Below are 27,974 nucleotides of genomic sequence, written 5' to 3'. Positions count from 1 at the left end.
GAAAATCTAGGCTTATTTCGTTAAGTCTCGCGAGACTCTTAAAAAGATCCAGGCATATCTTGATAGATCTCGCGAGACTTGTCAAAATAAGCCTAGATTTTCCTTTAGCGACGTTGATGGAACACCCCCCAGGTGTTTTCACAGATTATTTGTTTATTTACATTATCTGTTTTCTATTGTTGGTAAATATGTAAATACGGAAATAAATTTGATTTAATTTAAAAAATATTATATTAATTTTGAAGTTAACTGCTGATTATTAATTATTAATCTCTGAGTATTGGAGAAGGGGTAGGATTAAATAAGTTTATGCTTCTTCCTACTCCTTTTCGGACATGTGAAGTAAATAATGTTTTTTTTGTTTTGTTTAGTTTTTTCTTGTTTTTGTTGTTGTTTTTTGTTGTTATAACTATTTCTTTTTTCACATGTTCGAAATAAAGCTTTCATTCATTCATTCATGTGACAGCTTATCCCGGACTCTCCTCCCCGAGGTCCCTACAGCTGACATGGGCTGCCTTCACTGCAGGTGGCATCATGCTATTGAGCCTGCCTCAGCTCCGCGCAGAGGAAAAGGCGCCATCATGTGCCGCTATATATATCGCTCCCCTGGCCTCTCCCCTTCACATTCACACAGCCGCACAGAGCATCCACAGATCTGCAGAGGACACATCTCATCCTGCCGCTACCCCACGGAGCGAGCCCACAGGGACCTGGCAATGATCTCACTGGAGTTGAATTTAAACGTTTTGACGAGGGACCTATCACTTTATCTGGAAAATCAAGTGAAAGTTGGGCTTTTTGGATCGGGAGTAGGACTGTCCTTGGTGCTGGGCTTCAGCGCAGCGTACTGCTGCTACTACCTGATCTCTGTAGCGAAGGTAAGCTGGCTGGGGGGCAGAGAGAGCGGCTGTGTGAACGGGTGGTCTGCATATCGAGCGTAGTGCAGAAGCCGGTGATTCGTGAGCTTAGAATTATAAGGTTCTATCTCAATTTTTGTCAAAATTGAGTTTTTTTTACATAATCTGATCCATTAGGTGTTTATTAATGCCTGTGTGGTGTTATTTTTAAAATGTTGACATTTTTTGAGTTGGCAATTAATAAAATACAAAGGTTCCATCTCACAGAACATAATAATGGAATGTAAAAACTTTGAGCGCTGTGCGGAGCGAGGTGGATAAAGGCGATCTGCGGTAGCTTACTGCACGTGTGTGAGAACGACATCTCTAAATGAAAATGTTATGTAAAAAAAAAAGATTTTGACTGTATCATATATTTGATTGCTTTGCAGTGTAGGCCAGTCGTACCGTGATTCGCGAGTCCTTCGCAAATGTCTTTTTTTTTATGTGATATTCTACTGTCCCTTACTGTCCCTTACTGTAGGCTGGCGTTTGCATAACCCTCAGTGGACTGACCGACGTGACGTCATGGACGCGCTCCAATGTTACATTCCTGGCCAATAGCAATTAATCCCATTCCATGGTTTATTCTACTGGGCATTTCATGTTTTATATGCAAACACGTGGATACATTTGTGGTTACAAAAATATGATTCAACAGAATTCAAAAGTAGTTCCACTTCCAGAAGAAACTTCGCGTGCTTGCAAAGTGTTCTTTTTGTAATGGAAAAGGTTTAAAGATGTTTCGATAGACAGATGTGATGGTTTCGTTAGTTGGTTGATCGATTGGTTGGATAGAATGTTAGATAGATCAATAGATGCATAGGGTTAGGGTTAGATGAATGTTAGATAGATACATAGATGCATAGGGTTAGGGTTAGATGCACAAAAGCTTCATAGTTTAGAAAGTGTGATAGGTATCAAGAAGCTTTTTTATCAGGGTTGATTAAGATTTTCTGGGCAGTCGAAACAAAGTGAGATATGTTGGTTCGATGAAAGAGAGGATGATGGATGGATGGATGGATGGATGGATGGATGAGAGAGGAGGTATAGAAAGATCAAAACAATTAAGAGGGTACTCAGTATGAGTATCAGTATTATAATGAATGAAGCAGTAGTGACTGGTGAAAGGAAGAAAGGATGATGCTAGGTAGTTGAAAGGTTAGACAGTGTATGTTCGAAGGTCATAGTTAGATGGATAGACAGAGATAGATAGATAGATAGATAGATAGATAGATAGATAGATAGATAGATAGATAGATACAGTATGTGGATAGATAGGATGAGCGTGGGGTAGTTCAGTGTTGTGGGTAGAGGGTTGGTTGTTGAGTGGTTCAGAGTGGTAGAGTTGGTTAGTTGAGAGTGGTTTCAGTGGGGTAGAGTTAGTTAGTTAAGGGGTTGAGATGAGAGTGGTTTCAGTGGGGGTATAATTGGTTAGTTAAGGGTTGAGAGTGGTTTCAGTGGGGGTATAATTGGTTAGTTAAGGGTTGAGAGTGGTTTCAGGGGGGTATAATTGGTTAGTCAAGGTTTTCAGAGTGGTTTCAGTGGGGGTATAATTAGTTAGTTAAGGGTTGAGAGTGGTTTCAGTGGGGTAAACCTGAAGTGAAGTCAAGACAATGTATCCCTTGAATACTGTGTTCCTCCTGGTGATGTACCTCCTGGTGTTCCCTCCCATGCAGAGACCAATGAACTTCATTCTGGACAGATCAGACTTAATCCCATCCCTCTCCTTTCATAGGGGGGCCACATCATTCACGGGGGACAACGTGTTTACTTGTACACTTGTAATGAAATATTGCAAATCACTTTGGTCAAAGTTCAGAGAGCAAAGCTTATAGGCTTAGACAGATGTTATGTGGTGTGTTGACCTTGTCCCATGGGGATTCATCATGTGATTAATAAATACAGTAATCATGTGTCATAACGTGTAGGCCTATATTCATCAAGGGTAGGCCTATATTCATCAAGGGTAGGCCTATATTCATAAAGGGTAGGCCTATATTCATAAAGGGTAGGCCTATATTCATAAAGGGTAGGCCTATATTCATAACGTGTAGGCCTACATAACCCATTTTGAAAAATGTTTACATAACACAATTTTCTCTAAATGACCAAATAAAAAAAATCTGTGAACTCTCAACTCAAAAGCGTAGTGCAGGGGTATTCAATTACAAATTCAGTTGGGCCAGATTTGAAAACCAAGAAATGTTGCTGGGCCAGACATTTTCAGCGACCAGTAGCCTAGGCACCAGGTAATGACACATTTCAAACCAACACAAATGAATGTAGGCCTAATGAAATACAAGCAGTTTATTTATAGTTTTCCTTTTAAATTAGGTAACATCTGACACAGGCACGTCAAAAAGACTTGACTGAACACAATAAAAGAGCTGTAATTGAACAATGCCCTGATTGGGTTGACTGTTCACACGCTCACACGTCACACCTTGCCACGCCCAATGCGTGATATTTGAGAGCCCTGGTGTTATATTCACGTTCTGTAGGCTACTATTGTATTGTAACGATCCTGTATGAGGCCCGTTAACAGCTCCACCAAGGGAGTTAACTCTCTTGGTCTAATGGTTAGCACGGTCGTCGGTTATGCGGGAGATCGGGGTTCGATTCCCGCATGGAGCGAGTTACACTACCAAGTCTCCGTTCGCTACAGTATGAACACTCGCGAAATACGTTTTTCTCTGCTTTTATGGCTGGGCCAATCGGGGGTGGCGTCTGGGCCGCATGCGGCCCGTGGGCCGCTAATTGAATAGGCCTGGCGTAGTGTATCCCCGTCCGCTCATTCGGTCTGCTGATAGTGTCGTCATTGAGCCTCGACAGTCTGCTGATAGTGTGGTCATGGGTGAGCCTCCACAGCACATGCTGACCTTTGCTGACCTGTTGTATCCACAGAAGCCACAGCTCATCTCTGGGGGGAAGAAGTTCTACCAGTTCCTGAGGGAGCAATGTCCCGTGGTGTCAGAGACGTACTACCCCACCTTCTGGTGTTGGGAGAGTCGCATCCAGACGCTGCTGAGGCCCTTCGTCACCGCCAAGCCTGGGGTCAGCTACAGGAAGTAAGTATGTTTGGTTACACTTCATTTTACAGGACATCGTGCCCTGGGGTGGTCCAGTGGTCTAGCACCGCGGTCTACAGTGCACACATATGCCCATGTCGGCATGGGTTCGAATCCGGCCCATTCCCTGCTGACATGCCCTCTCTCCCTTACTTTCCTTTCTGTCTTCACTATGCCTGTCCAATAACATTTTTAATATGAGTGGGACTGCCCCACTCAGAAAAAATTACTTTATTTTTTATTTTTTACAGGACATAGATGACTATTTTTCTTGTAATTACACAATTATAACCTTCACGTTACGTCGAGTATATTGTTTTTACAATTGTCATCCTACATAGTTATTGGATGTTAATTATCATTGCAACATCCTTGTAAATAGTGTCTTGTATTGATATTGGCAAGAAGATGAAAATGCAGGATATCCCTGACGTAAAATTAATATTGCGAGGTGGCCGAACTGAGTTCATGTCCCATATATTGGAACGCCCTCCCCAACCACATCAGACAGGCCAACACCCTCCCAACATTTAAACAGGCCCTCAAAACCCACCTCTTCAAGCTCGCCTTCACCAGTTAACCCTCTCCCCTTCCCCTTCCCATGTGTCCCCAGCACTACCTTAATTAGGCCCCTATACTTTCTTCTATTTACCTTTTGTTTCTTTTTATTATTACTACTTGATCTTTTCAGTTTGTAAAGCGTCTTTGAGTGTCTAGAAAAGCGCTATATAAGTCTAATGTATTATTATTATTATTATTATCTATAGAAACATCATTTTAGAGAGTACACTCTTTTTTTTGTAATCAGTATTTTATTGAATTTTTCAATTAACACATTTCTTGACTTATACAACTTTTGTATAAAATGGTAACAATATCACCGAATAAGTCTTGCTGCCATCAAACAGAAATAATACAGAGAAAATAACAAAATATAAAATTAAAATAAAAATTAAAATAAAAAATAAAAAAGCACCCATAGATTACATTCATCACTCATCCAATTTGTCAACTTAAGTCTTACAACTGACTAGCAATATATCCCAAGTAGCCTCCCCATTTTGCTGTGTATTGTTCAGTTCTGTCCATAGTACTGAAGGACATTTGTTCGTATGCTGCCACCTTTGCCAACTCCATAAGCCATTCCTGGAAAGACGGCTCCCCTGCGTTCCTCCAGTGTCTTTTATTTTATTTTATTTTTTTATTTAACCTTTATTTAACCAGATAAGTCAATTGAGAACCAATTCTCATTTACAATGACGATCTGGCCAATTGGCAGAACAGAGGCAAGTCTATACACAAAACACAACACAGTATATACGATATAGAACACAACCCAATATATACAATATAAAACATGAATGCCTTACACAAGTATCAAAAACATCTATATATCACAACACAATATGTAAAAGACAGCAGGGACCAGGGGGAAGTTAACTTAAAAGCAGGTGCAGTGATCCGAGACAACATCTAAAAGTGAGCGTTTAAAAGTGGGTAACGCGATTAGAGTGGTGAGTTTTAGTGTTAACTGCAACACATTCCAGTCTCATAATTATTTGTTTTCCAACCATTATACTGGTCTGAATAAATTCTGCAGCTCCACATAGAGACGTCATTTGTGGATCACTGAGAACATACAGTCTTGGACAAAACTCAAAGTTGTCCTGGGTAATGTTTTGCACCCATTCGTGGATCTTTCGCCAGTAATTTTGAATCATAGGACATTCCCAAAGTAAGTGAACCAGGGTCCCTTCCGGCCTGCAACATTTCCAGCAATCAGCATTGTCCTTGAGCTTCAGCCTGAACATCCTGGAGGGGGTCCAGTAGAACCGGTTAAGAACCTTGAACAGGTACACTCTTAAAAAAATAAGGTACTTGTTAAGTACCAAAAAAAATATTCTTCAATTGTCCCTAAGGGTGAGGGTTAGGATTAGGGTTATGTAGGGTAACCCTTTGAAGAACCCTTTGGACTAGTGACACCAACCCTCAGCCTAGGTGACGAAGTGTTCAACGTGAACCTGAAATTATCTGTTTCCACCATAGTCAACTTTGTTGAAAATCAATGACACACTCGCTAGTCAAGCCAAAATATTGCAATGCAATGGATTCGGTGAGTAATCCCCACTGCTACCTAGTTAACACTAGAAGAGCTGTGAGGGGTCACGGTGACCCTGTGAGTAAAATACAAATTCTATCTTTGCACTCGATCAAATTTCAGGACCCTGCTTTCATGACTTTTCCTAGATATGTGTGTTCTACCACCCAGTACAGACTGAAGCTCAGCTTCTACCCCAGGGCCATCCAGGCCCTGAACACAGCAAAGACCTAGGTTCTGGGCCCTGGACAGTCTGGACGGATTGATGGCAGCTGCTGGATTGAAAAAATCAGGTGTAGTGCTGAGGCACAAATGTGTACATTTCAAGCCTGCAAACTGCGACACTTTAAATGAATGTGCAATAACACTATGTGCAATATGACAACCCTAGTCGTTTTATCTGTACAGTATAGTATAGTGGATAGTGTACATAGCCTTTATTTATGTAAACCAGCTCCTTTCCCTTCTTGTTTTTTTAGTTTTTTTTTCTTTCCTAGCACCAGGGGAGCCACCCCTCCCAAATTTCGTTGTTTGGTACCTGTACTATAGCAATGACAATAAAGACCATTCATTCATTCATTCATTCATTCATTCATTCAGTATCCTTACATTTTCAAAATCACATCAGGATAAGATAGTATAAAGCTGTTTTGCAGTTTTTCTGTGTAGGAGGCAGGCTAAAAAAAAGAAGCGCCCTCTAGTGATCTCTGTGTGTAAATAGCAGGTTTACATTCTAAAAAGGGGGTCTATTTGACCCCCAAGGCGGCTCTACTAGTAGGTAAAATAGGCACAGCTGTTGTAGTATTAACTATAACACTACTTTACATTGTTAGCAGGCTCACAAAACAAGCTGTGTTCGTTGACTAGCTAGTGTGTCATTGATTTTCAACAACGTTGATATCTATTTACACTTTTCAGAATAAAAGTCTAAACGTTTGGTCGGTTGCCGACTTGTTCCCGCTTTCACCAGCTGCTGTCACATAGAGTGGAATATTCCCAGAAGTTTTAGAGTACAGGGTTTTGATTACATTGTGGTTGTGGTTTATTACGAGGCTTAATCAGTTGGTTTGACGGTGAAAGGACTGTATTTGCCTACGCTTCGGTTCATTTTATTCCGGTTAGAAGGTTAACTCACTGGAAACAAATCTTCCACTCTTATATTATTAGCTAAGACCTAGCTCCAAGGTGAAAGGAATCTTTTGTGTGATGGTGTCAGCTTAGGCCACGCTAGCTACTTAGATGCATTCTGTGGGAGATTAATGGGTACGGCCTCTCATGCCCCCTGCTCTCATTAAGTGGATTGAAATGAATTAAAATCATGCCAGAGCTGTACAGTGCTGGGTCTTGGCGTGGGTATCGGTAGGGAATGGGTTTTGATCTGCTCAACTGCAGGGTCAACGTCAGTTCTGTTGAGTTTACTTTAGTCTTTCTATTCAGTCTGGAGGACCGAAGGAGATGAAGTGAGATTCTGACTGAAGCAATGGAAGGGGGTAACGTAGGATCTTTATCGTGCCGAAATTGGAATTTCAGCACACGTCCTGAATGAATCCTCTGATTTCTACCTCCACCAGCCTCCCCAGACCCTTCACAGTCAGAGGTACAATATGTGATACGGTCTGGTCATTTGGGCTGCAAGTCAGCAACCAATCAAAATGTTCAGACTTTTTTTTTGTAACACAGAAAATCACAACACAAACTCGCTAGTTAAGCCAAAATACTGCAACGCAATGGACTGGGTGAGTAATCTCCACTGCTACCTAGTTAACTAGAACACTACTTTACATTGTTAGCAGGCTCACAAAACAAGCTGTGTCCGTTGACTAACGCGTGTCATTGGTTTTCAACAGCGCTGAAATGTATTTAAATGTTGAACATTATATCGGCTGCGAACTTGCGGACCAATTGACCAGACCGTGTCACATGACTATGTACCTAAGGCAACCACCATTGTCCCTACCACACGTCACTGTCTTTGACTGTCTGTGGCCCTCAACTAACAGCTACAGTACATATGCAGTGCCCATAATACACTGGGGGAGCTGTAGTGGTCCACTCCTGGCCAACTGTCTCCAGATGGGGGTTATTTTGCCGGGGTGGATTATTATCACAGGAATGGAGGACCGGAGGAATGGAGGACCGTTATACATATTGTACCTCTGACTGTGAAGGGTCTGGGGAGGCTGGTGGAGGGAGAAATCAGAGGATTCATTCAGGAAGTGTGCTGAAATTCAAATTTCGACACGGTAAAGATCCTACATTACCCCCTTCCATTGCTTCAGTCACATTACGTTACGCCAAGGTCATCCAAGGACAGGGACCATCCAAGGTAATCCAAGGACAGGGACCATGAAAGCTGACCAGTCTGAAATTCCACTCAACCCGAGCGCTTGTCCGTGTAAAAGGGCTTAGCGCGTCTATAAGAGAGGTCTGCTCCTGACGGGCGCTCGCTGGCCTCAGATCAGTGCCCAGCGGGGAGAAGGCCAAGTCAGTTGACAGTGCATATTTAATGTAGCTTCTGTAATTTCATGCCGGGGTTGTGTCCGTCAGTCTTGGGATCGGGCGACTTGGCCCAACAACTTGGTTCTCACACACTGTGTGGGTGCGTGTGTGTGTGTGTGTCTTTCTGTGGTTGGTGTCGTAAGATGGATTGCACTGGGACTCATTGACCTCAGCTGCCAGAGTAGGTTTGTGGCCCAGAAATTGCCCCCCCTCCCCCCTCCCTCCTCCCCCCATTCTCTCCCTCTCAGTAGCTGTGTCTTCAATAGCACACTTGACAGGGGTGATCGCCGGGGGACATAAAGAGCGTTGTCAGTGAGCTGTGGACAGCTACAGCTGTATTGTATTCCTCCCTGATCCACTGGAGAAAAAAACATTGTACCTGGAAACGAAGAGAGAATCGTTTTGAGTCTAGAACTTCTGGAAGAAAGAGCCCAAAACAATTGCTCTTGTCCAGGGTATTTGGTCAAAGATTTGGTTTAGACATCGTAATCATGTGTAACAGATCTCTCCTGACAATTGAATCCGGAATGTCATACATATCATGTGAAATGGTCAACAGTTGTAATGTATACAGACTCCATATCCTTGTTTTCACTTTGGAGGTCCTCTTGTCGTGCTTATTTGACTCATTTCAGAGAATGTGAAGGCGTTAGTGCAGCTTGAGGATTTACACAACCTTGCAAACATTTCCATGCTATTCACAATGAGTATCTGCCTTATTTACTGTATACAGTCAGAAGCACAGAACAAACTTGCTTTAAGTGTGTGTGTGTGTGTGTGTGTGTGTGTGTGTGTGGTGTGTGTGCCTGTACGTGTATGTGTGCATGTGCGTGCGTGTGTGCGCACGTGTATATGTGTTTGTGTGTGCGTTGTGTGCATGTGCATGTGCAAGTGTGCATGGGCCTGTGTGTATGTGTGTGTGCGTGCATGCTTGTGTGTATGGGTGTGTACATGTGTGTGTGCGTGCATGCTTGTGTGTATGGGTGTGTACGTGTGTGTGTGTGTGTGTGTGTGTATTACAGAAAGAGAGAGTGCTGGACAGATAAAGACAGTTGGAGGGCTAGGAGCAGAGCCTGGTTAACTGACGGAGGTGTCTGTCTCTCTCTGCAGTGGTTAACTGACGGAGGTGTCTGTCTGTCTGTCTCTCTGCAGTGGTTAACTGACGGAGGTGTCTGTCTCTCTCTGCAGTGGTTAACTGACGGAGGTGTCTGTCTGTCTGTCTCTCTGCAGTGGTTAACTGACGGAGGTGTCTGTCTGTCTGTCTCTCTCTGCAGTGGTTAACTGACGGAGGTGTCTGTCTGTCTCTCTCTGCAGTGGTTAACTGACGGAGGTGTCTGTCTCTCTCTGCAGTGGTTAACTGACGGAGGTGTCTGTCTGTCTGTCTCTCTCTGCAGTGGTTAACTGACGGAGGTGTCTGTCTCTCTCTGCAGTGGTTAACTGACGGAGGTGTCTGTCTGTCTGTCTCTCTCTGCAGTGGTTAACTGACGGAGGTGTCTGTCTGTCTGTCTCTGCAGTGGTTAACTGACGGAGGTGTCTGTCTCTCTCTGCAGTGGTTAACTGACGGAGGTGTCTGTCTGTCTCTCTCTACAGTGGTTAACTGACGGAGGTGTCTGTCTGTCTGTCTGTCTCTCTCTGCAGTGAGCTCATCAGAGCAGCGGACGGGGGGCAGGTCTCGTTGGACTGGTTCGACAACGACGACAGCGCCGCTCACCCGGACCCGGCCATCCGGCCCACGGTTCTGCTGCTTCCTGGGCTCACCGGTACCAGCCGCGAGTCCTACATCCTCCACATGGTCCAGCAGAGCCGGGATCTGGGCTATAGGTGAGTGGTCCTGGCTAGCACCACCACCGGTACTCTACACTACACACTACTCACACCTTTTTACAACCGGGTAACGTGTTCAACACATCCCAGTTCTCCCTCATTTGTCCTTATCGGACCCAGAATGAGTCCTAGAATGAAGCCACTTTTTTTAAGGCTTATTCAAAGCTTTCGTAAACGCTTTGTTGGGCCATGGTAAATACACGCTCCCACTCATCATTCCAAGAGATATGGAGAGACAGCTTTCAGTGTATATGCTCCCAGACTGTGGAACACCCTACCTGAGAGCCTTAGATTGTCCAAAACTCTGGAAACATTTATGCGAGACCTCAAAACCTACTTCATTCAATCTCGCCTTTTAAATGTCCATTTTAGTTGTTGCTTTATCGATCTTTGCTCTTTATGAAGCGCATTGGGTCACGTTTTGTGAGAAATGTGCTATACAAATAACATTTGATTTGATTAGATTTTTGATCATTCAGAATTCATGTCTCTGAAAATGGTCCTGGCATATAATATATATATGGCTTATATATATTATATAATATATGGCCACCCTCGGCGTGATCTTGTAAACGATTAGCGTCTACTAAATATATGGTAAATGGACTGCACTTATATAGCACCTTTATCCAAAGCGCTTTACAACGGCCTCTCATTCACCCATTCACACACACATTCACACAACAATAGCGGCAAGCTACCATGCAAGGCGCCGGCCCGCTCATTGGGAGCAATTTGGGGTTCAGTGTCTTGCCCGAGGACACTTCGACATATGGCCAGCCGGGGCTCGAATCGCCGATCTGCCAACCTTGCGATCATTAGATGGCGGCTCTACCTCCTGGGACACAGCCGCCCCATACACTGTATGTACAGTACCAGTCAAAAGTTTGGTCACACTTTCCCCCCCCCATTCAATTGACGTGTCCAAACGTTTGACTGGTACTGTAGGCTTTCTCAGTGGCTTGATGGAGACTTCATAAGTGGTCATGTTTCTTTGTTATCAAACTGTTCTGTCGCTTTGGTGAATGTGGACATTTTGGAGGAATTTCAAGAAGCTGTTTTACACAACATTGAGCATTGCCGTATAGAGCGTGTGTGAATGGGACGAGGGTTACCTCAGGTGAGCAGGCGCAGAGAGAGAGAGAGAGGAAGGGAGGGAGGGAGATCAGGCGCAGAGAGAGAGAGAGAGAGAGAGAGAGAGAGAGAGAGAGAGAGAGAGAGAGAGAGAGAGGAGAGAGAGACAGTTAACCAGCCAGCTTCCTGTGGCCAGCTGCTTTTTCTAAAGAGCTGAACTTTGCACAAACACTGAGGAGATGCAGAGGGAGGCAGTTTCTCTCTTTCCAAAAGGCTCCTTCTGTGCTCTCTCATTCTCTCTCTCGCTCTCTCTCTATCTCTCTCTCTCTGCACTCATTCTTTCAAACAGAGTGTGGTGGGTTTGGAACGGCGGGGCGCGCGGGGGGGAGGGGGGGGGCAAACTCAGCATCTTCCACCCTTCGTTCTCTCTGTAGCTTAATGAATTACAGCTTACTGCTGGTACTCCCCTCCCTCCCTCCCTCCCTCCCTCCCTCCCCCCCCTCCCCCCACACTGCTGGTATGAGCTTTGCAGCTTAGCCCCGGACAGCTTCCTGCTGTATGCTGCAGAGCATGTACGTAAGCACCCCCCCCCCCCCCCCCCCCCCCCGCCCCCCAAATCTAGCCCCTCCCTACTGCTGACCGGCACAGATAGAAGCAGCAGGCCGCCTGCCTCTCTCAGATAATAGATGACTAGGGAGGGACGTAGAGGAACGCAGCTGCCTTCTGCTGCTCAGCAGACACACAGACGACCGTGCCACAGCTGTGTCTCTCTGCACGCGTCCTCATGTCCCCTCTCCACCCCGGGACCGTGCCACAGCTGTGTCTCTCTGCACGCGTCCTCATGTCCCCTCTCCTCCCCGGGACCGTGCCACAGCTGTGTCTCTCTGCACGCGTCCTCATGCTCCCTCTCCACCCCGGGACCGGACGCTACAACCGTGTCACTGGGGGGGAAAGGAAAAAGAAATGGGGGCAGACACCTGGATGTCTGACTACACAGCACAACACTTTCACCCACACTCCTCCTGGAGTATGCTCTTCTCCTGGAGCATGCACTTCTGTCACATCCCCACCTGGTTTGTAAAAGCATTAGATTTGTCACACCTATCCATACCTATATATATATATTATATGTATACATCCATATGGGCTATCATACCTATCCATACCTATATATATATATTGGAGGATGTGTAAGGAGGAGGATGTGTAAATGTATTTAAATATGCAATATGTAACAGCAGGCATTCTAAAAACTTTGGTAGCGATCTGGAAATATTTCATGTATGAATGCTGTGTGCGCGCATATAGAAACACAACAACTAATGTCTGACATTGGAAGTCCAAACCAAACTGTAGTTTGTCCAAACTGTTGACACGATACATGTCTCTGTGGTTCTAGAGGTGGCATGTGTTCATTTCTTAACTGGTCAAGCTCTGTACACAAGGTTCTCCTTATTTGACTAATTCATTTATTCAATGAATAAACATGTGATGTCATATGTCCCTATATTAATGAGTTAATATGGATGTATGACTCTATGAATGTTGTTTGTTGTTTCAGATGTGTGGTGTTCAACAACAGAGGGGTGTCTGGTGAAACTCTCTTGGTAAGAATCCTTCCAAAACTAGAAACTAGAGTTTAAACACAGTAACGGTTTGTGTTATTATAATGTGATATTACATATTATATTATGTCCTGTTGTGTTTTACGTGTGTGTCATTTCTGTTATGTTAAGGGCAAATAAAGTGATGTTAACGTTATCTCATACTGATGATGTCCTAGCCTCTCCCAGAGCTCAAAGCCAGTTAGGCACCGAGACAAAGCCTTTCTATGACGCACACACATATACTGTATAACACATTATAACTCATTATAGGCATGCATGATGCCTTATATATAATGTCTTTAGAATATATAATACTATACTATGTCTGTCTATATGATACTGTTACTGACACAGTCTAACAGTAACAGTCCAATAACATATATACTGTATATGTGTGTATGTATATGTATATATATGTTTTTTTAGTTTTAGTTTTTTAACACTCTTGTCATTAGTGTCCCACACACACACACATATCATGTCATGTCTGTCCCACAAACACACATATCATGTCATGTCTGTCACACACACACACACATATCATGTCATGTCTGTCCCACACACACACACACACACACACACACACACACACACACACACACACACTTTCATGTCATGTCTCACCCACACACACACACACTCATATCATGTCTGTCCCACACACACACACACACACACACACACACACACACACACTCATGTCATGTCTCACACACACACACACTCATGTCATGTCTGTCCCACACACACACACACACACACACACACTCATGTCATGTCATGTCTGTCCCACACACACGCACACACTCATGTCATGTCTCACCCACACACACACACACACACACACACACACACACTCATGTCATGTCATGTCTGTCCCACACACACACACACTCATGTCATGTCTCACCCACACACACACACTCATGTCATGTCTCACCCACACACACACACACACACACACACACACACACACACACACACACACACACACACATATCATGTCATGTCTGTCCCACACACACACATATCATGTCATGTCTGTCCCACACACACACATATCATGTCATGTCTGTCCCACATACACACACTCATGTCATGTCTGTCACACACACACACACACACACACACACACACTCATATCATGTCTGTCCCACACACACACACACACACTCATGTCATGTCTGTCACACACACACACACACACACACTCATATCATGTCTGTCACACACACACACACACTCATGTCATGTCATGTCTGTCCCACACACACACATATCATGTCATGTCTGTCCCACATACACACACTCATGTCATGTCTGTCACACACACACACACACACACACACACACACTCATATCATGTCTGTCCCACACACACACACACACACACACACACTCATGTCATGTCTGTCACACACACACACACACACACACACACACTCATATCATGTCTGTCACACACACACACACTCATGTCATGTCATGTCTGTCCCACACACACACACTCATGTCATGTCTGTCACACACACACACTCATGTCATGTCATGTCTGTCCCACACACACACACTCATGTCATGGACACATATCTTGTGACAGAGAGCTCAGACAGACTATGGCGTCACGTAGCAGGATTAGGTTCCAGCTGGATAGATGTAGTGTACTGTAGCACACACCCCTAGCCCAATGACCTCGCTCCTGGTTTCACTGTACACGTGTAGCTCTGACACGCTGCGCATGCTTTATCATCACAGATATACACCCACTGGCCATTTTATCAGGTACACCTTGCTAGTACCGGGTTGGACCCAGTGTGCGAATTAAATCACGGTGTGCGGGGGAGCCCAGGGATTAAAGAAAAAAAATAAAAATAATCTCCTGACGGAAAAAAAATTTCTGGCCAAATCGGGGCCGGTGGCTTTCCGTGCGCAAAGCGCGCGTGCGATTTTCCGTTCTACGTTCTAATGCTTTGACTTTTCTTTCGATAAATGTGAATACATTTCCGCGTTGTCGAAAATCAATGACACATCGCTAGTCAACTAACACGGCTTGTTTTGTGAGCCTGCTAAACAATGAACAGTAGTGTTCTAGTTAACTAGGTAACAATGTAAAGTAGTGTTCTAGTTAACTAGGTAACAATGTAAAGTAGTGTTCTAGTTAACTAGGTAACAATGTAAAGTAGTGTTCTAGTTAACTAGGTAGCAGTCCAATCCATTTCGCTGCTGTATTTTGGCTTGACTAGCGAGTTTGTGTTGTGATTCTCAACAACGTAGTTTCACCCTTTTCCATAGTTTTGAATAATAAATGTGTTGACTGACGATGTAGCGCAGCCTAACTTATTCTAATAATTATTTAACATAGTTTTATTCTGATAATGATTCCCCCCTCCTCCCAGACTTACAAGGTCACATTATTATTGGATTGGTTGTTTGGTGCCGGGTGAAGTTAGCTAAACATTTAACCTGCTAGCTAGCAAGAGAAACATAATGTCACTCTCCAAAGGTCTAAAGAGGAAAGTTGACGGTGGAAACAGGGCATTTAAACAGGAATGGACAGTGAACTATGCGTTCATCCTACCTGGTTTCATCAATGCAAAGCCGTTGTGAGACTCACATTTTCCGTGCTCACAATGAATGTTCCCTTCCACCTATACATGTTGTCCTTTTCATCAATGAATGCGATAAAGACGGACTAGAGGAATCGATTGGTGCATAAAAACCTTGAGAACTGCCGGATTAAAGTGACGTCCATAATAATAATAAATAATAATAATAATACATTAGACTTATAGCGCTTTTCTAGACACTCAAAGACGTCCATATCACCAGATAGCCAACAAATAGTGACCGATGGGAGATGCCAGTTTTCTCATTAAGTGAGATTTAATAGCCTAATATTATTTTTTCTATTTTTAATGAATGGCTCATTGTAATTATTATCCCTAGTAATGTAGCGTGTTTGCTCTGTCATTAAATGTTTTTCAGGAGCATATAGGCTAAGCGGATTCAGTTTTTATTTATTTTTTGCGCCAATTTAGTTGTCAATGTTTTTCATAAAATTAAACTGCATTTGCTTTGTTACTGTTCACATGTGTGGTGCAGTCACATTCACATAGCCTATAAGTAAACATTACGTTTGAATGATTTACTGAGCTGGCGTTACTTTTTTCAAACCACACACCGCATGTCGGCTATTTCAGCACCACGCATTGTCCACCTACTTATCACTATGAGGGGTTCAGCGTCAGTGCACCCCGCTGCAAGTTACTGTCGCATAGTTGTAGCCAATAAAGGCCTATATGTAGGCTATATAGGCTATTATATATCATTTATATACCTAATACCAACATCAAAATAGATTGTATGCCTCTACAAATCATATTACACCAGGTAAAATCCGTCACAACTTGGAATAAATCCATCGCAATTTGGAATATTTTAGAGCTCCCCCAAAATTTCACAAACCATATTTCCAGGGGAGCTCATGTCACCACTAGGGGAGCTATAGCTCCCCGAGCTCCCCCTTATTTCGCACCCTGGTTGGACCCCCTCTTTTGCCTTCAGAACTGCCTTAATTCTTCATGACATAGATTCAACATGGTGCTGAAAACATTCCTCAGAGATGTTGGTCCATATATAAACATTCTAATATCACACAGTTGCTGCAGATTTGTCAGCTGCACATCCAAGATGTGAATCTCCCGTTCCGCCACATCCCAACAGCGCTCTATTGGATTGAGATCTGGTTACTGTGGAGGCCATCTGAGTACAGTGAACTCATTGACATGTTCAAGAAACTAGTTTGAGATGATTTGAGCTTTGTGACATGGTGCGTTATCCTGCTGGAAGTATGGTCAGTAGTCATTAGAAGATGGGTACACTGTGGTCATAAAGGGATGGACATAGTCAGCAACAGTACTCAGGTAGGCTGTGGCGTGTCAAACAACGCTCAATTGGTTCGGCTTAACTGCTCTGTTTGTTCTGGTAACACTTTATTTAAAGCGCCCACTTTATGAATGTATCTATTTGTTTAACTTTGATTTACCCTGGCTAGTGTCATTTGAGATGAAGAGAGAGCTGTTATGAAGCGGCACATGTAACAGCCGTGTATACATTCACAAAGCCTTATTGATGCATTCATAAACCATTATGAAACATCATCAAAAAGCAAACAGGCACGAGAGGCTGGGATATAATATACAGCATACAAACATACAAATGGTGTCTGTTTTTATACCCAAGTCAGTGCTCGCAAATAATCCAATGTCCTATTTGATCCATGTTCTTGGAATGAATGACTGCTCTATGTCTGGTCATTGGTGTGGTATTCCCACACTTACACACAGGCGCACACTCACTCCAGTTATCCTGTCCTATCTGAAAGGGCTATTCTCTCCCTTTCTAAACTGGGCCAAAGTTGTTGTTTGTCGGATGCGACGTGATTTGTGATTTGCCTGAATGGTACTGCCCACATACTGCCATACACATACTGCGATATACACCACTTCTGTAATCATTATACTACTGTATAATGAAGTGGTAGTTAAAGTAAGTAATTTTCCTCCCTTTCACTCGCTCTCTGGAATTGTGCTCTATTTTATGCAAACGACTTAGCATTCAAACACCGCCTGTGACTGTTCTCTCGGTAGCCACTTAGGGTGAATGCTCTCCGTTGTCTAAACGGGGCGATGCGTGAGAATGTCCTGTTGTGTGAAACATTCTCCCCTGCCTGAAAGACTGCAATGAATGCTCCTAGTGCCCTAATTCCAGACCTACGCACGATTAGGATTTAGCATAGTTCTGTAAGTTGAATCCTATCATTTGGATCAAGAAGATATTAAGCATTACTGTACGTTTTGGTAGCACTCTATTATTACAACATAATTAGAATAATTATTACATTTATTACATTATACATAATGTTACATATGACACAATAATAACCTGTTTTTTATTAAAACAATCACTACTAGACACCATTGAGCACCAGGTACGATACTATAACCAATTATGTTGAGTTGTTGTGGAATTGTTGTTGAAGTACCAGTACATACTCTTTGAAACAGCATACAGTACCTAACTTACAGTGCCCTCCACAATTATTGGCACCCCTGGTAAATATGAGTAAAAAGGATGGAATGAGCTTGGTACAAAAAATGAAAGGGAATGACAAGACATAATATTTGCATAGCTGGCAGAATCAACCCTAGCCAAGGTCCTGCATGAAGGAGGCAAGAGTGAACGCATTGATGTTGTCTTTGATGTTTACAAGGACCTGTCAATCAAATATTCACAAAAGGCAAACAGATGTGCAGACTTGGGGATCCAGTTCAAGAATATCGTTAGCCTCATAGCATAATTGCCTAAGTCATGCTTCACTTGTGGTCAGCCGAGCCATCTTTGTATGTAGTGTCAAAAATGTCTGATGTCAAAGAGATGACTTGGGAAGATAGTGATTTTGGAATGTAACAAGCATTCTGATGGCATAGGCAATAATGCCCAGTGAATCAGCAGCACATCTACATTTGGCCAAAATATGACGTAGGCTATATTATGCTATGAGGCTAACGATATTGTTTCTGGACTCAGCATCCAGCAGGGGAAGAAACGGCTCTGCAGCTCTGCAAGCAAAGCCAGTCTGATCAGGTTCCTGGTTGTGGAATGGAAAGGACCCAGGCATAGAGAAAAACTAGACCCTAAAACATTCACAACTAGAATTTGCCCACCCAGATGGTACCACATAACATAACATCTGGGATTTGAGCCCATGGACTATCTGGATAAAGTTGCAAAATCTGTATTGGCCTACTGTACATCTGATATTGTACATCTGATACTGTACATCTGATAATGTGGCTAGTTTTTAAAGGGATACCTTACTCAATAATCATTTGAGTATGTACCACATTCATGCTAACATTTAAATGGTACATGTAAATGGACTGACTTATTCCAAAGCGCTTTACAATGGCCTTTCATTTACCCATTCACACACACTCACACACCAATGGTGGCAAGCTACTATGCAAGGCCCCGGCCCGCTCGTTGGGAGCAATTTGGGGAAAGCAATTTGCCCAAGGACACTTCGACCTCGGTTCGAACCACCGATCTGCCGACCTTGCAATCATTAGACACAGACTCTACCTCCTGCGCCACAAACATTTAGCTTGTCCAACCTAAAACAGTACCATCAAACTTAACGCCACAGTCTGGGGATCAAACAACGACAAAGCAGGTACTCAGCTGGTGAAATAGAATCACTCAAATTCATAGATGGAGTTCTGGTCTGAGATCAGAATTATAGTTTTGAAGCTATGGACAGCTTTCTTTACAATGACATTGGTTACAAACAATGGAGTAAAACAAGCTTCTATTTTGCCTTCTGATGGGGTAAGACAGGAAAACTAAACTCTTGAAGCATATCAGTTATATTCCTCAAGAATCAAGGCTATATAATCATTCATTTAAAAGTAAAAACTAAAATGTAATGTAGCCTACCAATACCAGATTGCTCCTTTAAAGGAGCACTTTACTCAACTATAATTTTCAAGTATTCATACTAATATTTCCAGAACATAAAAGGGCTGTGATATTTCGTGATAGGGCTTAGGTCTGTAATGCCACTAATAGATGCTACGCTAGGCTAGGTCTGTAATGCCACTAATAGATGCTACGCTAGGCTAGGTCTGTAATGCCACTAATAGATGCTGGGGTGACTGATGGGGCGGCTGTGTCTCAGGAGGTAGACCCGGCGTCTAACGATCGCAAGGTCGGCAGATCGGCAGTTCGAACTCTGGCTGGCCACATGTCGAAGTGTCCTTGGGCAAGACACTGAACTGATCCCAGTGGGCTAGCCGGCGTCTTGCATGGCAGCTTGCCGCCATTGGTGTGTGAATTTGTGTGTGAATGGGTGAATGAGAGGCCGTTGTAAAGCGCTTTGGAATAAGGAGCCATATAAGTCAGTCCATTTACCAGGATAGGACTAGGACCATTTTTAGGCTAGGTTAGGCTAGGTAGTTATTAGTTAAAACTATTAGTTAAGGAAGCAATTGACCATTGGAGGGCAATACACAAATACACAGTTTTAACATTAAATTCATTCATTTACAGTCATTAATTGTTTCAGAATACATATATCCTTCCGCCACAGAATATAGTCCCATAAACCAGATCAACCATTGCATTGTAGGTCAGCACAGGTGTTCCTAATCAGATTGATTGGGAGGCGCATTGATACTGGAAATGCGGTCTGAACTGAAGGTTGTTGGGATATTTACCACTGTTGCTAGCCAATCAGAATCCAGTATCCAAACATGCTGTTGTAGAATAGTCGTTACGCTAGGCTAGGTCTGTACTGTTATGTGTCATCCTGTGGTGCTCTTACTGTCAATAGTCCCTCTCTCCTGATTCAGCCACGGGTCATGAGGCCTTCTTATTCCAGCCCTTATTCCAGAGTAGGGTTCATCATTACTAGACAGGCCTTATTCCAGATTAGGGTTTGTCGTTACTGGACAGCCCTTATTCCAGATTAGGGTTCATCATTACTGGACAGGCCTGCGTGTCACTCATCTACTGTCTGTGTTCTCTGCACACCTGCCTGTAGATAGGTATGTGCAGAGGTCACCATGGTATTTGCGTGTGTGTGTGTGTGTGTGTGTGTGTGGTTTTGTGTTTTGTTTATCCATCAGTCTTCTCTGCCTCACTCCCCCTCTTTAGGCTGGGCCCAAAATGTGCAAGGTTTGTACTGTACACACTGCAGGCAGGGTTGCCAGATGGGATTGACAATTTCCAGCCTAAACACAGTCTAAAAACGGCTAAATCCACCAAAAACCAGCCCAAAACCTATATTGTCAGAAAACCGCTAATTACTATTACACATTGTATGTAGCTACTAGGGTTTGTGTTTTAACTTCACACATTTTGTAACTTTCAGGCACTGACATTTTGATGCCGCCTAAATGCTATTTATCCAGCCCAACCCGCCCCAAATGCTTTTTTCCGGCCTAGTGTGATCAAAAGTAGCCCATTCGGCAGTAACCCGCCCCATCTCGCAACCCTGACTGCAGGGAACACCTTTTTGGGGGGAGAATGGCCTAAAGACACTGTTGTGTTTCTGTGTCCCTCCTCCCAGACTCCCAGGACGTACTGTGCTGCCAACACGGAGGACCTGGAGGCCGTCATCCAGCACATCCAGAGGACCAACGAGGACGCCCCTCTCATGGCCGCGGGGGTGTCCATGGGCGGGTACGTGTCTCTTTCCAATGTTCAGCCCCCTTGGCTGCCCTATCCTGAATTATCCCAGAGTCCGACCCTGTGACATGTGGAGATCTGAGAGGATAGGTGTAAGCATAGTGGTGATAACCCCACCTATAGCTGGGATAGGATAAATTGCCCTTGTAGTATCACCTCACTGAGTTGTGACAGGGGAACAAGTCGGCAACCGACTAAATGTTCAGACTTTCATTCAAAAAATATTTTACTCACCGAATCCATTGCATTGCAATATTTTGTCTTGGCTAGCGAGTGTGTCGTTGGTCTTCAACAACGTTTCAGTAAAACCAGTGTGTTTTGAATCATTGCTCTTTTAAAGGTGATTAATTCACCACCCACAAATGTGACACGGTCTGGTCATTTGGGCCGCAAGTCCGCAACCATTCAAAATGTTTGAGTTTTATTTGGAAATACAAATAAAATGAGTTTTATTTGGAAACACAGAAATACATTTCAACGTTGTTGAAAATCACGACACAAACTCGCTAGTCAAACCAAAATACTGCAATGCAATGGATTGGGTGAGTAATCCCCACTGCTACCTAGTTAACTACTTTACATTGTACTACTTTATAACACTACTTTACATTGTTAGCAGGCTCACAAAACAAGCTGTGTTAGTTGACTAGCGAGTGCGTAATTGATTTTCAACGTTGAAAAGTCTGAACATTAAATCGGATGCCGACTTGCGGACCAATTCACCAGACCGTGTTCTTCCGGAAAAAAGTCGGAACATTAAGGTCGGTTGCCAACTTGTTTCCCTTTCACCAGCTGCCGTCACAAATGAAGGATGTAGGATCTTAATTTCCCCACATTTTATGAAGAGTTCAATGAGTATGTATATGTTCGTTTTTTCCTGATGAAAATCAGATGCTCACTAGTGAAAATAGAACTTTTCTCATGAGTATGAGCCCAACAATCACATAAAGGCTATGGAGATATTTTGCTTCATACGGCTTCTCCCCCCCGCCGCCTCAGAAATAACACTGTACAGAAGTTTCATTTGGAGTTCAGCCTGTCAGAACACCAAGTCAAATGAGGTATTCGCCCTCTAATCCTCAAAGTGAGGGATTTATTAAAAATGGAACATTCCTCACCTCCCCCTGCTACTGTTCTGCTCTCCAGGCTCTGATGAAATACATAAAATAAGTTGAGCTGGGCTTTATTTAGTTGGTTTAGGCCTGGTACAATGGAACAGGAAGTTATATCAAGCACACCTCAAATACCTTCACGTGTTTACACACATCAAATACCTTCACGTGTTTACACACATCAAATACCTTCACGTGTTTACATGGCTTCATTAACCTACCTAAGGCCTACATGGATATTTCATTAAACATTTATACAAACCTAAACAAATGTCATGCTACAAAGGTTTGCAGAAGGGTGAGGCCACGTTTGGCTACGTTTCTAATGCTAGAACCTGTTTTAACACCCTTGTGAACATGTTATAAGACCCTTGATACATTGTGAATGTGCTTACTAATGATTTGATTGTATCTAGGCTTCATGAAGAGTTTATGACCTGTTTGGTTGACCCAGTTCTCACGCTCTCCCCTGACCCCCAGGATGATGCTGGCTAACTACCTGGGGCGTAAGGGGCGAGAGACCTGTCTGAAGGGGGTGGTGGTGTTTTCGGCGGGCTGGGACGTGTTTGAGTGCACCGCCTCGTTGGAGAAGCCGCTGGACCGCTTCCTCTTCAACTCGTACCTCACCAGCTGCCTGCAGGCCTCCGTGGACAGGTGGGGAGAGGGCTGCGGCAGGGCATCAGCCTAGCATGACCATTAGCCTAGCATGGACATTAGCCTAGCATGGCCATTAGCCTAGCACGGCCATTAGCCTAGCATGGCCATTAGCCTAGCATGTCTATTAGCCTAGCATGGCCATTAGCCTAGCATGGCCATTAGCGCCCCGGCCAAACACTAAAGCCCAGTTTATGCTTCTGCGTAAAATCTACGCCGTAGGCTACGCAAGGCTACGCGGGCCTACGCAAGCTACGCCATAGCCTACGCCGTCGATTAACGCGCACCTCTCCAAAAATGTAACTACGCGTCAGTTTCTACGCAACCGTAAGCTCTGTGATTGGTCCACTTGGTAGCACATGATTCCGACAAGATTCCGACTCTCTCGTCGGCCAAAATGCGGAAGCCATGACAGAAATGTCATTTACTTTTTCTGTAATTACTTATTAATAAAGATTTGAAAAATTATGATAACCATCGTATTATCTTAGTTTAATGTCATTTCAATGCATCATAGAACTTTTATTTACAACAAGCATAACAACAAAAAGATCGCTATTATGCCGCTTTGAGCTCCGTTGAGTTCCAACAGAGCGCCCTATGGAAGCGTCAGGCACAGCCTTCCTATAAGGAGCGCGATTCACAATTACGAGATGTACAATCCTGTTTATTTATAAATAAATTATTAGTTACAGGGAGCCCCATGGCTGTTCGTTGGGTTTAAATTATATTTATGATAGACATATTTAATGTAAAGTTATCTATAAGAACTGTGATTGGTCCGCTTGGTAGCGTCACATTCCGACTCTCTCGTAAATGCGGAAGTCATGACAGAAATGTCATTTACTTTTTCTGTAATTACTTATTAATAAAGATTTGAAAATGTATGATAACCATCTTATTATCTTAGTTTACTGTAATTTCAATGCATTATAGACATTTTCTTTACAACAAGCATAACAAAAATACGTTTTTTGATCGCTATTATGCTGCTATGAGTACACTGACCAACGCGACGCGGTCCGCGGTCCATGGACCAACGTAGAACTATAAACTTGGAGACCCCTTACGTAGGCTACGTGGGAGATGCGCGTAAATTCGACGCAGAAGCTTAAATCGGCCTTAAGGGTGGTAGAAGGGGGAGAACTGGCTTGGCCAGCATCCAAAGGCTCTCTCTCTAGTTCTCCCTCGACCATATTTTCCATCCCCCAGTGCATTGGCTCATGTTTCCTCTGCCACCTACAGACATAGTGCTTTGGAGAATGCAGCTGCACAATTTCTAACTGAAATAGTGATGTGGGTGTTGCATTGAAATTTGACACTTCTTGTTTTAGATATGAATATACTTATTAACCATTGCCAGTTTTTTTGTTGATTTGCTTGATACTGTAGGTTCTCACACAATTGCTAACTTCTTTAAATAGACGTCTTTAAATAGATATACACTTTGTTTGTTTCTTGTTTGTTTTTGATTGTATGTGTCTCTCCTCTAGACACAGGCCTGTTCTTGAGAAGAGCTACGACATTGACCACATCATGAAGGTAAAAGCCATTAGGTTTTTTAAAACATATTTATCAATGACCCCACAATGCGGAATTTGGTTAGCTGTATATAATATACCTTAGTACCTGTAGTGGTAGTTTTACTTATAGGGTAGTTTTACTTCATAATTAGTTCAAAATGTATTTGTAAACGGTCGGATTTAATGAATTGGGGGCCCGTAAATCAGTTAACAATTTAAAAAAAGTTCTTCAGCGATTTCAAAAATGACAGTGGAAAAGCGCCATATTGGAATTTCAGCACTTTTGATGTGGGAGTCAGTGGAACAGAGGCACAATGAAGCTTATAAGCCTCAAAGGAGTGTGATGTGCTGTACATGTGGACGGTGATGAAATATACAATCACAGCTTCACCATTACGCCTAAAGTAAAGGCAACAATAGAACTTCATAATAAAGCAAAACAAAAGCTATTTGCAAAACCCGCCAGGTAAACAGTATAGGCTAATGATAATCCTAGCCAGGTAAACAGTATAGGCTAATGATAATCCTAGCCATTCCAAAAACACTAGGCCTCATATACTTGTCATCTATCTGTCTGTTACTGCTTTTATTTTCTATATATATATTCAAATGTCAAACACATCAAGTGCACATTGCAAGGTAAAGGTAAAACAGTAGTTCAAAGTTATTTTTTGAAACAAGATTGTAAACAAACTATGTAAAGCTGAGCTATGTTTAAGACTACTCATTTGTAGTGGTTCCAGAGCTCTGTCTATGAATCTGACCAAGGTCACATCACACAGCCCTAGCATCAAAACAAGTAGCTGACCAGCCATTTGCCAGGAAATGCAATCAATATAAAATGCAACATTGTGTTATGTCTAGCTGCTTGTGGTGCTTGGGTCACGATGACTGACTTTATCACACCCCCTCTGCAGGCCAAGACCATACGAGAGTTTGACGAGAGGTTCACCTCCATCATGTTTGGATACCCCACCAACGACGACTACTACCGTGACGCCAGCCCCATCCACAGGCTCAAGTCTGTGCAGGTGCCAATGTTGTGTCTGAACGCTGCCGACGATGTCTTCTCCCCTAACCATGGTAACCACTCCTCATCCCTGCCGGCTCCCATGACAATGTAGCCAAACCTGTCACAATGATGTAGCCAAACCTGTCACAATAATGTAGCCAAACCTGTCACACTGATGTAGCCAAACCTGTCACAATGATGTAGCCAAACCTGTCACAATGATGTAGCCAAACCTGTCACAATGATGTAGCCAAACCTGTCACAATGATGTAGCCAAACCTGTCACAATAATGTAGCCAAACCTGTCACAATGATGTAGCCAAACCTGTCACAATAATGTAGCCAAACCTGTCACAATAATGTAGCCAAACCTGTCACAATGATGTAGCCAAACCTGTCACAATGACTGTGTTTTCTGTCCAGCCATTCCAGTGGAGATGGTGAAGCAGAACCCTAACCTGGCCCTCCTCATCACCTGTCACGGTGGCCATATTGGTTTTCTGGAGGGCCTGTGGCCTCGACAGAGCACGTACATGGACCGCGTCTTCAAGCAATTCGCCAAGGCCGTCATAGAACAAGGCAGCACGCTCAACGACCTGTCGTGCCTGTAGGGCCAGCTCCTCGCTCCTTCCTTACCTATCTCCCACCTTCCTCCTTTTTTTCCGTCCTTCTCTCCTTCTTTCCCTCCCTCTCCTGAATTCTGTCCTCCTTCCTTGCCACAAGCAAAAAAATAACACATTCTTTCTTTTGAAGGGCACATCTTGTTGCAATATTCATCCATCCACTCACGTACATTCACTAACTCAATGTATGTAGCCATGCCTCACGTACATTCATTAACTCCATGTATGTAGCCATGCCTCACGTACATTCATTAACTCAATGTATGTAGCCATGCCTCACGTACATTCATTAACTCCATGTATGTAGCCATGCCTCACGTACATTCATTAACTCTATGTATGTAGCCATGCCTCACGTACATTCATTAACTCTATGTATGTAGCCATGCCTTTGTATGCTTGTATGAGAAAAAAAAAGGATAGATGGAAAGATGAGGACGTCCTCATCGGTTGCTTAGTTGCGATAGCTAACGGATTGTGGGATCGTCTTGTGGAATTACCATTTTGATTTCAGTTAACAGAAGTGCTGTGTAACACACTTTTAACTCCATCTGCGTCCTCAACAGCAACTCTCGTAGCAGTAGGATTTTTAGTCCTCAGGGATTTTATTTATTTACCCATAGTATTGTACCTGTCTAAAGTTGTTTTTGTCCGTGAGTAGTTCACGTTAACATTAGTATCTTTCAAACATTACATAATTCATGTTTTCTTCTTCTGCATGCACTTTCACACATTCTACCTGTACGCACACCAAATAGCTCTACAAATGTACGTTATAGAAATAACTCTAATTAATGACAAGGAATGTGAAATTGCACTATTTTAGTTGAAAGAACCATGCCTCTAAATCCTTCCTGCAAAGGTACTTGATTTTGATAGATGTATGTACAGTAAATGTACCCAAAGGGCCTGATAGATTTATCTATAAATTCCACAGGGATGCTGTTGTCCTAATGTCGAGGACTCAGCTAAGGCTTCATTTACAGGCCAGTACTATTTTGCCCTAGCCCGGCTCAAGATGGGAATGTGCATAGCTAGAACTAGCTGTTGTTGCTAATGGCTAGAACTAGCTGTTGTTGCTTATGGCTAGAACTAGCTATTGTTGCATGAGTTGGCTTACGCACATATAAATCTTGAGCCAGGCTAAATGTACGCTAGGGTACTTCTAAATGTACTCTGGGCTGGGTACTTCTTAATGTACTCTAGGGTACTTGTAGGGTATTTGCTGAGTGTCAACCTGAGACCTCATATTGAATGAAGGTGCTAGATACAGTGATGTGAATGATAACGTCTGTTATCTAATGTAATGTACATCTGACCTCCGGTGCCTCTGATTGGACAGAAATGCTGCTTTACAAGATGCATAGTATCGTCAATGTAGTCCAGTTGCCAGTCTGTCCCTGCTTCAGCCAGCGATGATAATGGTGATGAACGCCATGTAGGAGTCAGCTGAGGCAGGCGGCGATCTGGCAACCCAGCTGTCATAGATGCACTAGATAAGGATTATGACTCTGTTCCCTGTGGAATTTGTACGTTTGTTTATTGTGCTACGTGGCCATTGAGTAGCATGGGTCTCATTGTCACAACGTCCTGAAACCTTTACGACTAAACCAACATCATCATCGTAACCGGTAGCACAAAAAAAAACATGTTTGTGTTTTTCATCACATATTATATATCATTTTATATATTTCATATTTAAGACATTCTATTTAACATGCGCAGCAATAA

General features: G+C 43.2%; 1 protein-coding gene across 1 annotated transcript; it reads left to right on the top strand.

Annotated features, from left to right (window-relative positions):
- Positions 1–710: 710 nt before the first annotated feature.
- abhd3 (abhydrolase domain containing 3, phospholipase) lies at positions 711–26,231 on the top strand (the record flags this gene model as incomplete). The annotated part of the gene is made up of 9 exons (XM_080546557.1): positions 711–878; positions 3,804–3,967; positions 10,203–10,385; positions 13,024–13,069; positions 21,201–21,313; positions 22,912–23,085; positions 24,579–24,627; positions 25,526–25,691; positions 26,044–26,231. The coding sequence occupies exons 1-9, from the start codon at positions 717–719 to the stop codon at positions 26,229–26,231; spliced, it is 1,245 nt and encodes a 414-aa protein (XP_080402683.1). The 5' UTR covers positions 711–716.
- Between the last annotated feature and the right edge of the window lie 1,743 nt (positions 26,232–27,974).

Source organism: Nansenia antarctica (assembly GCF_963989245.1).
Source record: "Nansenia antarctica genome assembly, chromosome: 16".
NCBI lineage: Eukaryota > Metazoa > Chordata > Actinopteri > Argentiniformes > Microstomatidae > Nansenia > Nansenia antarctica.
The sequence above is the reverse complement of the archived record's forward strand: the minus strand, read 5'-3'. Positions and strand labels throughout refer to the sequence as shown.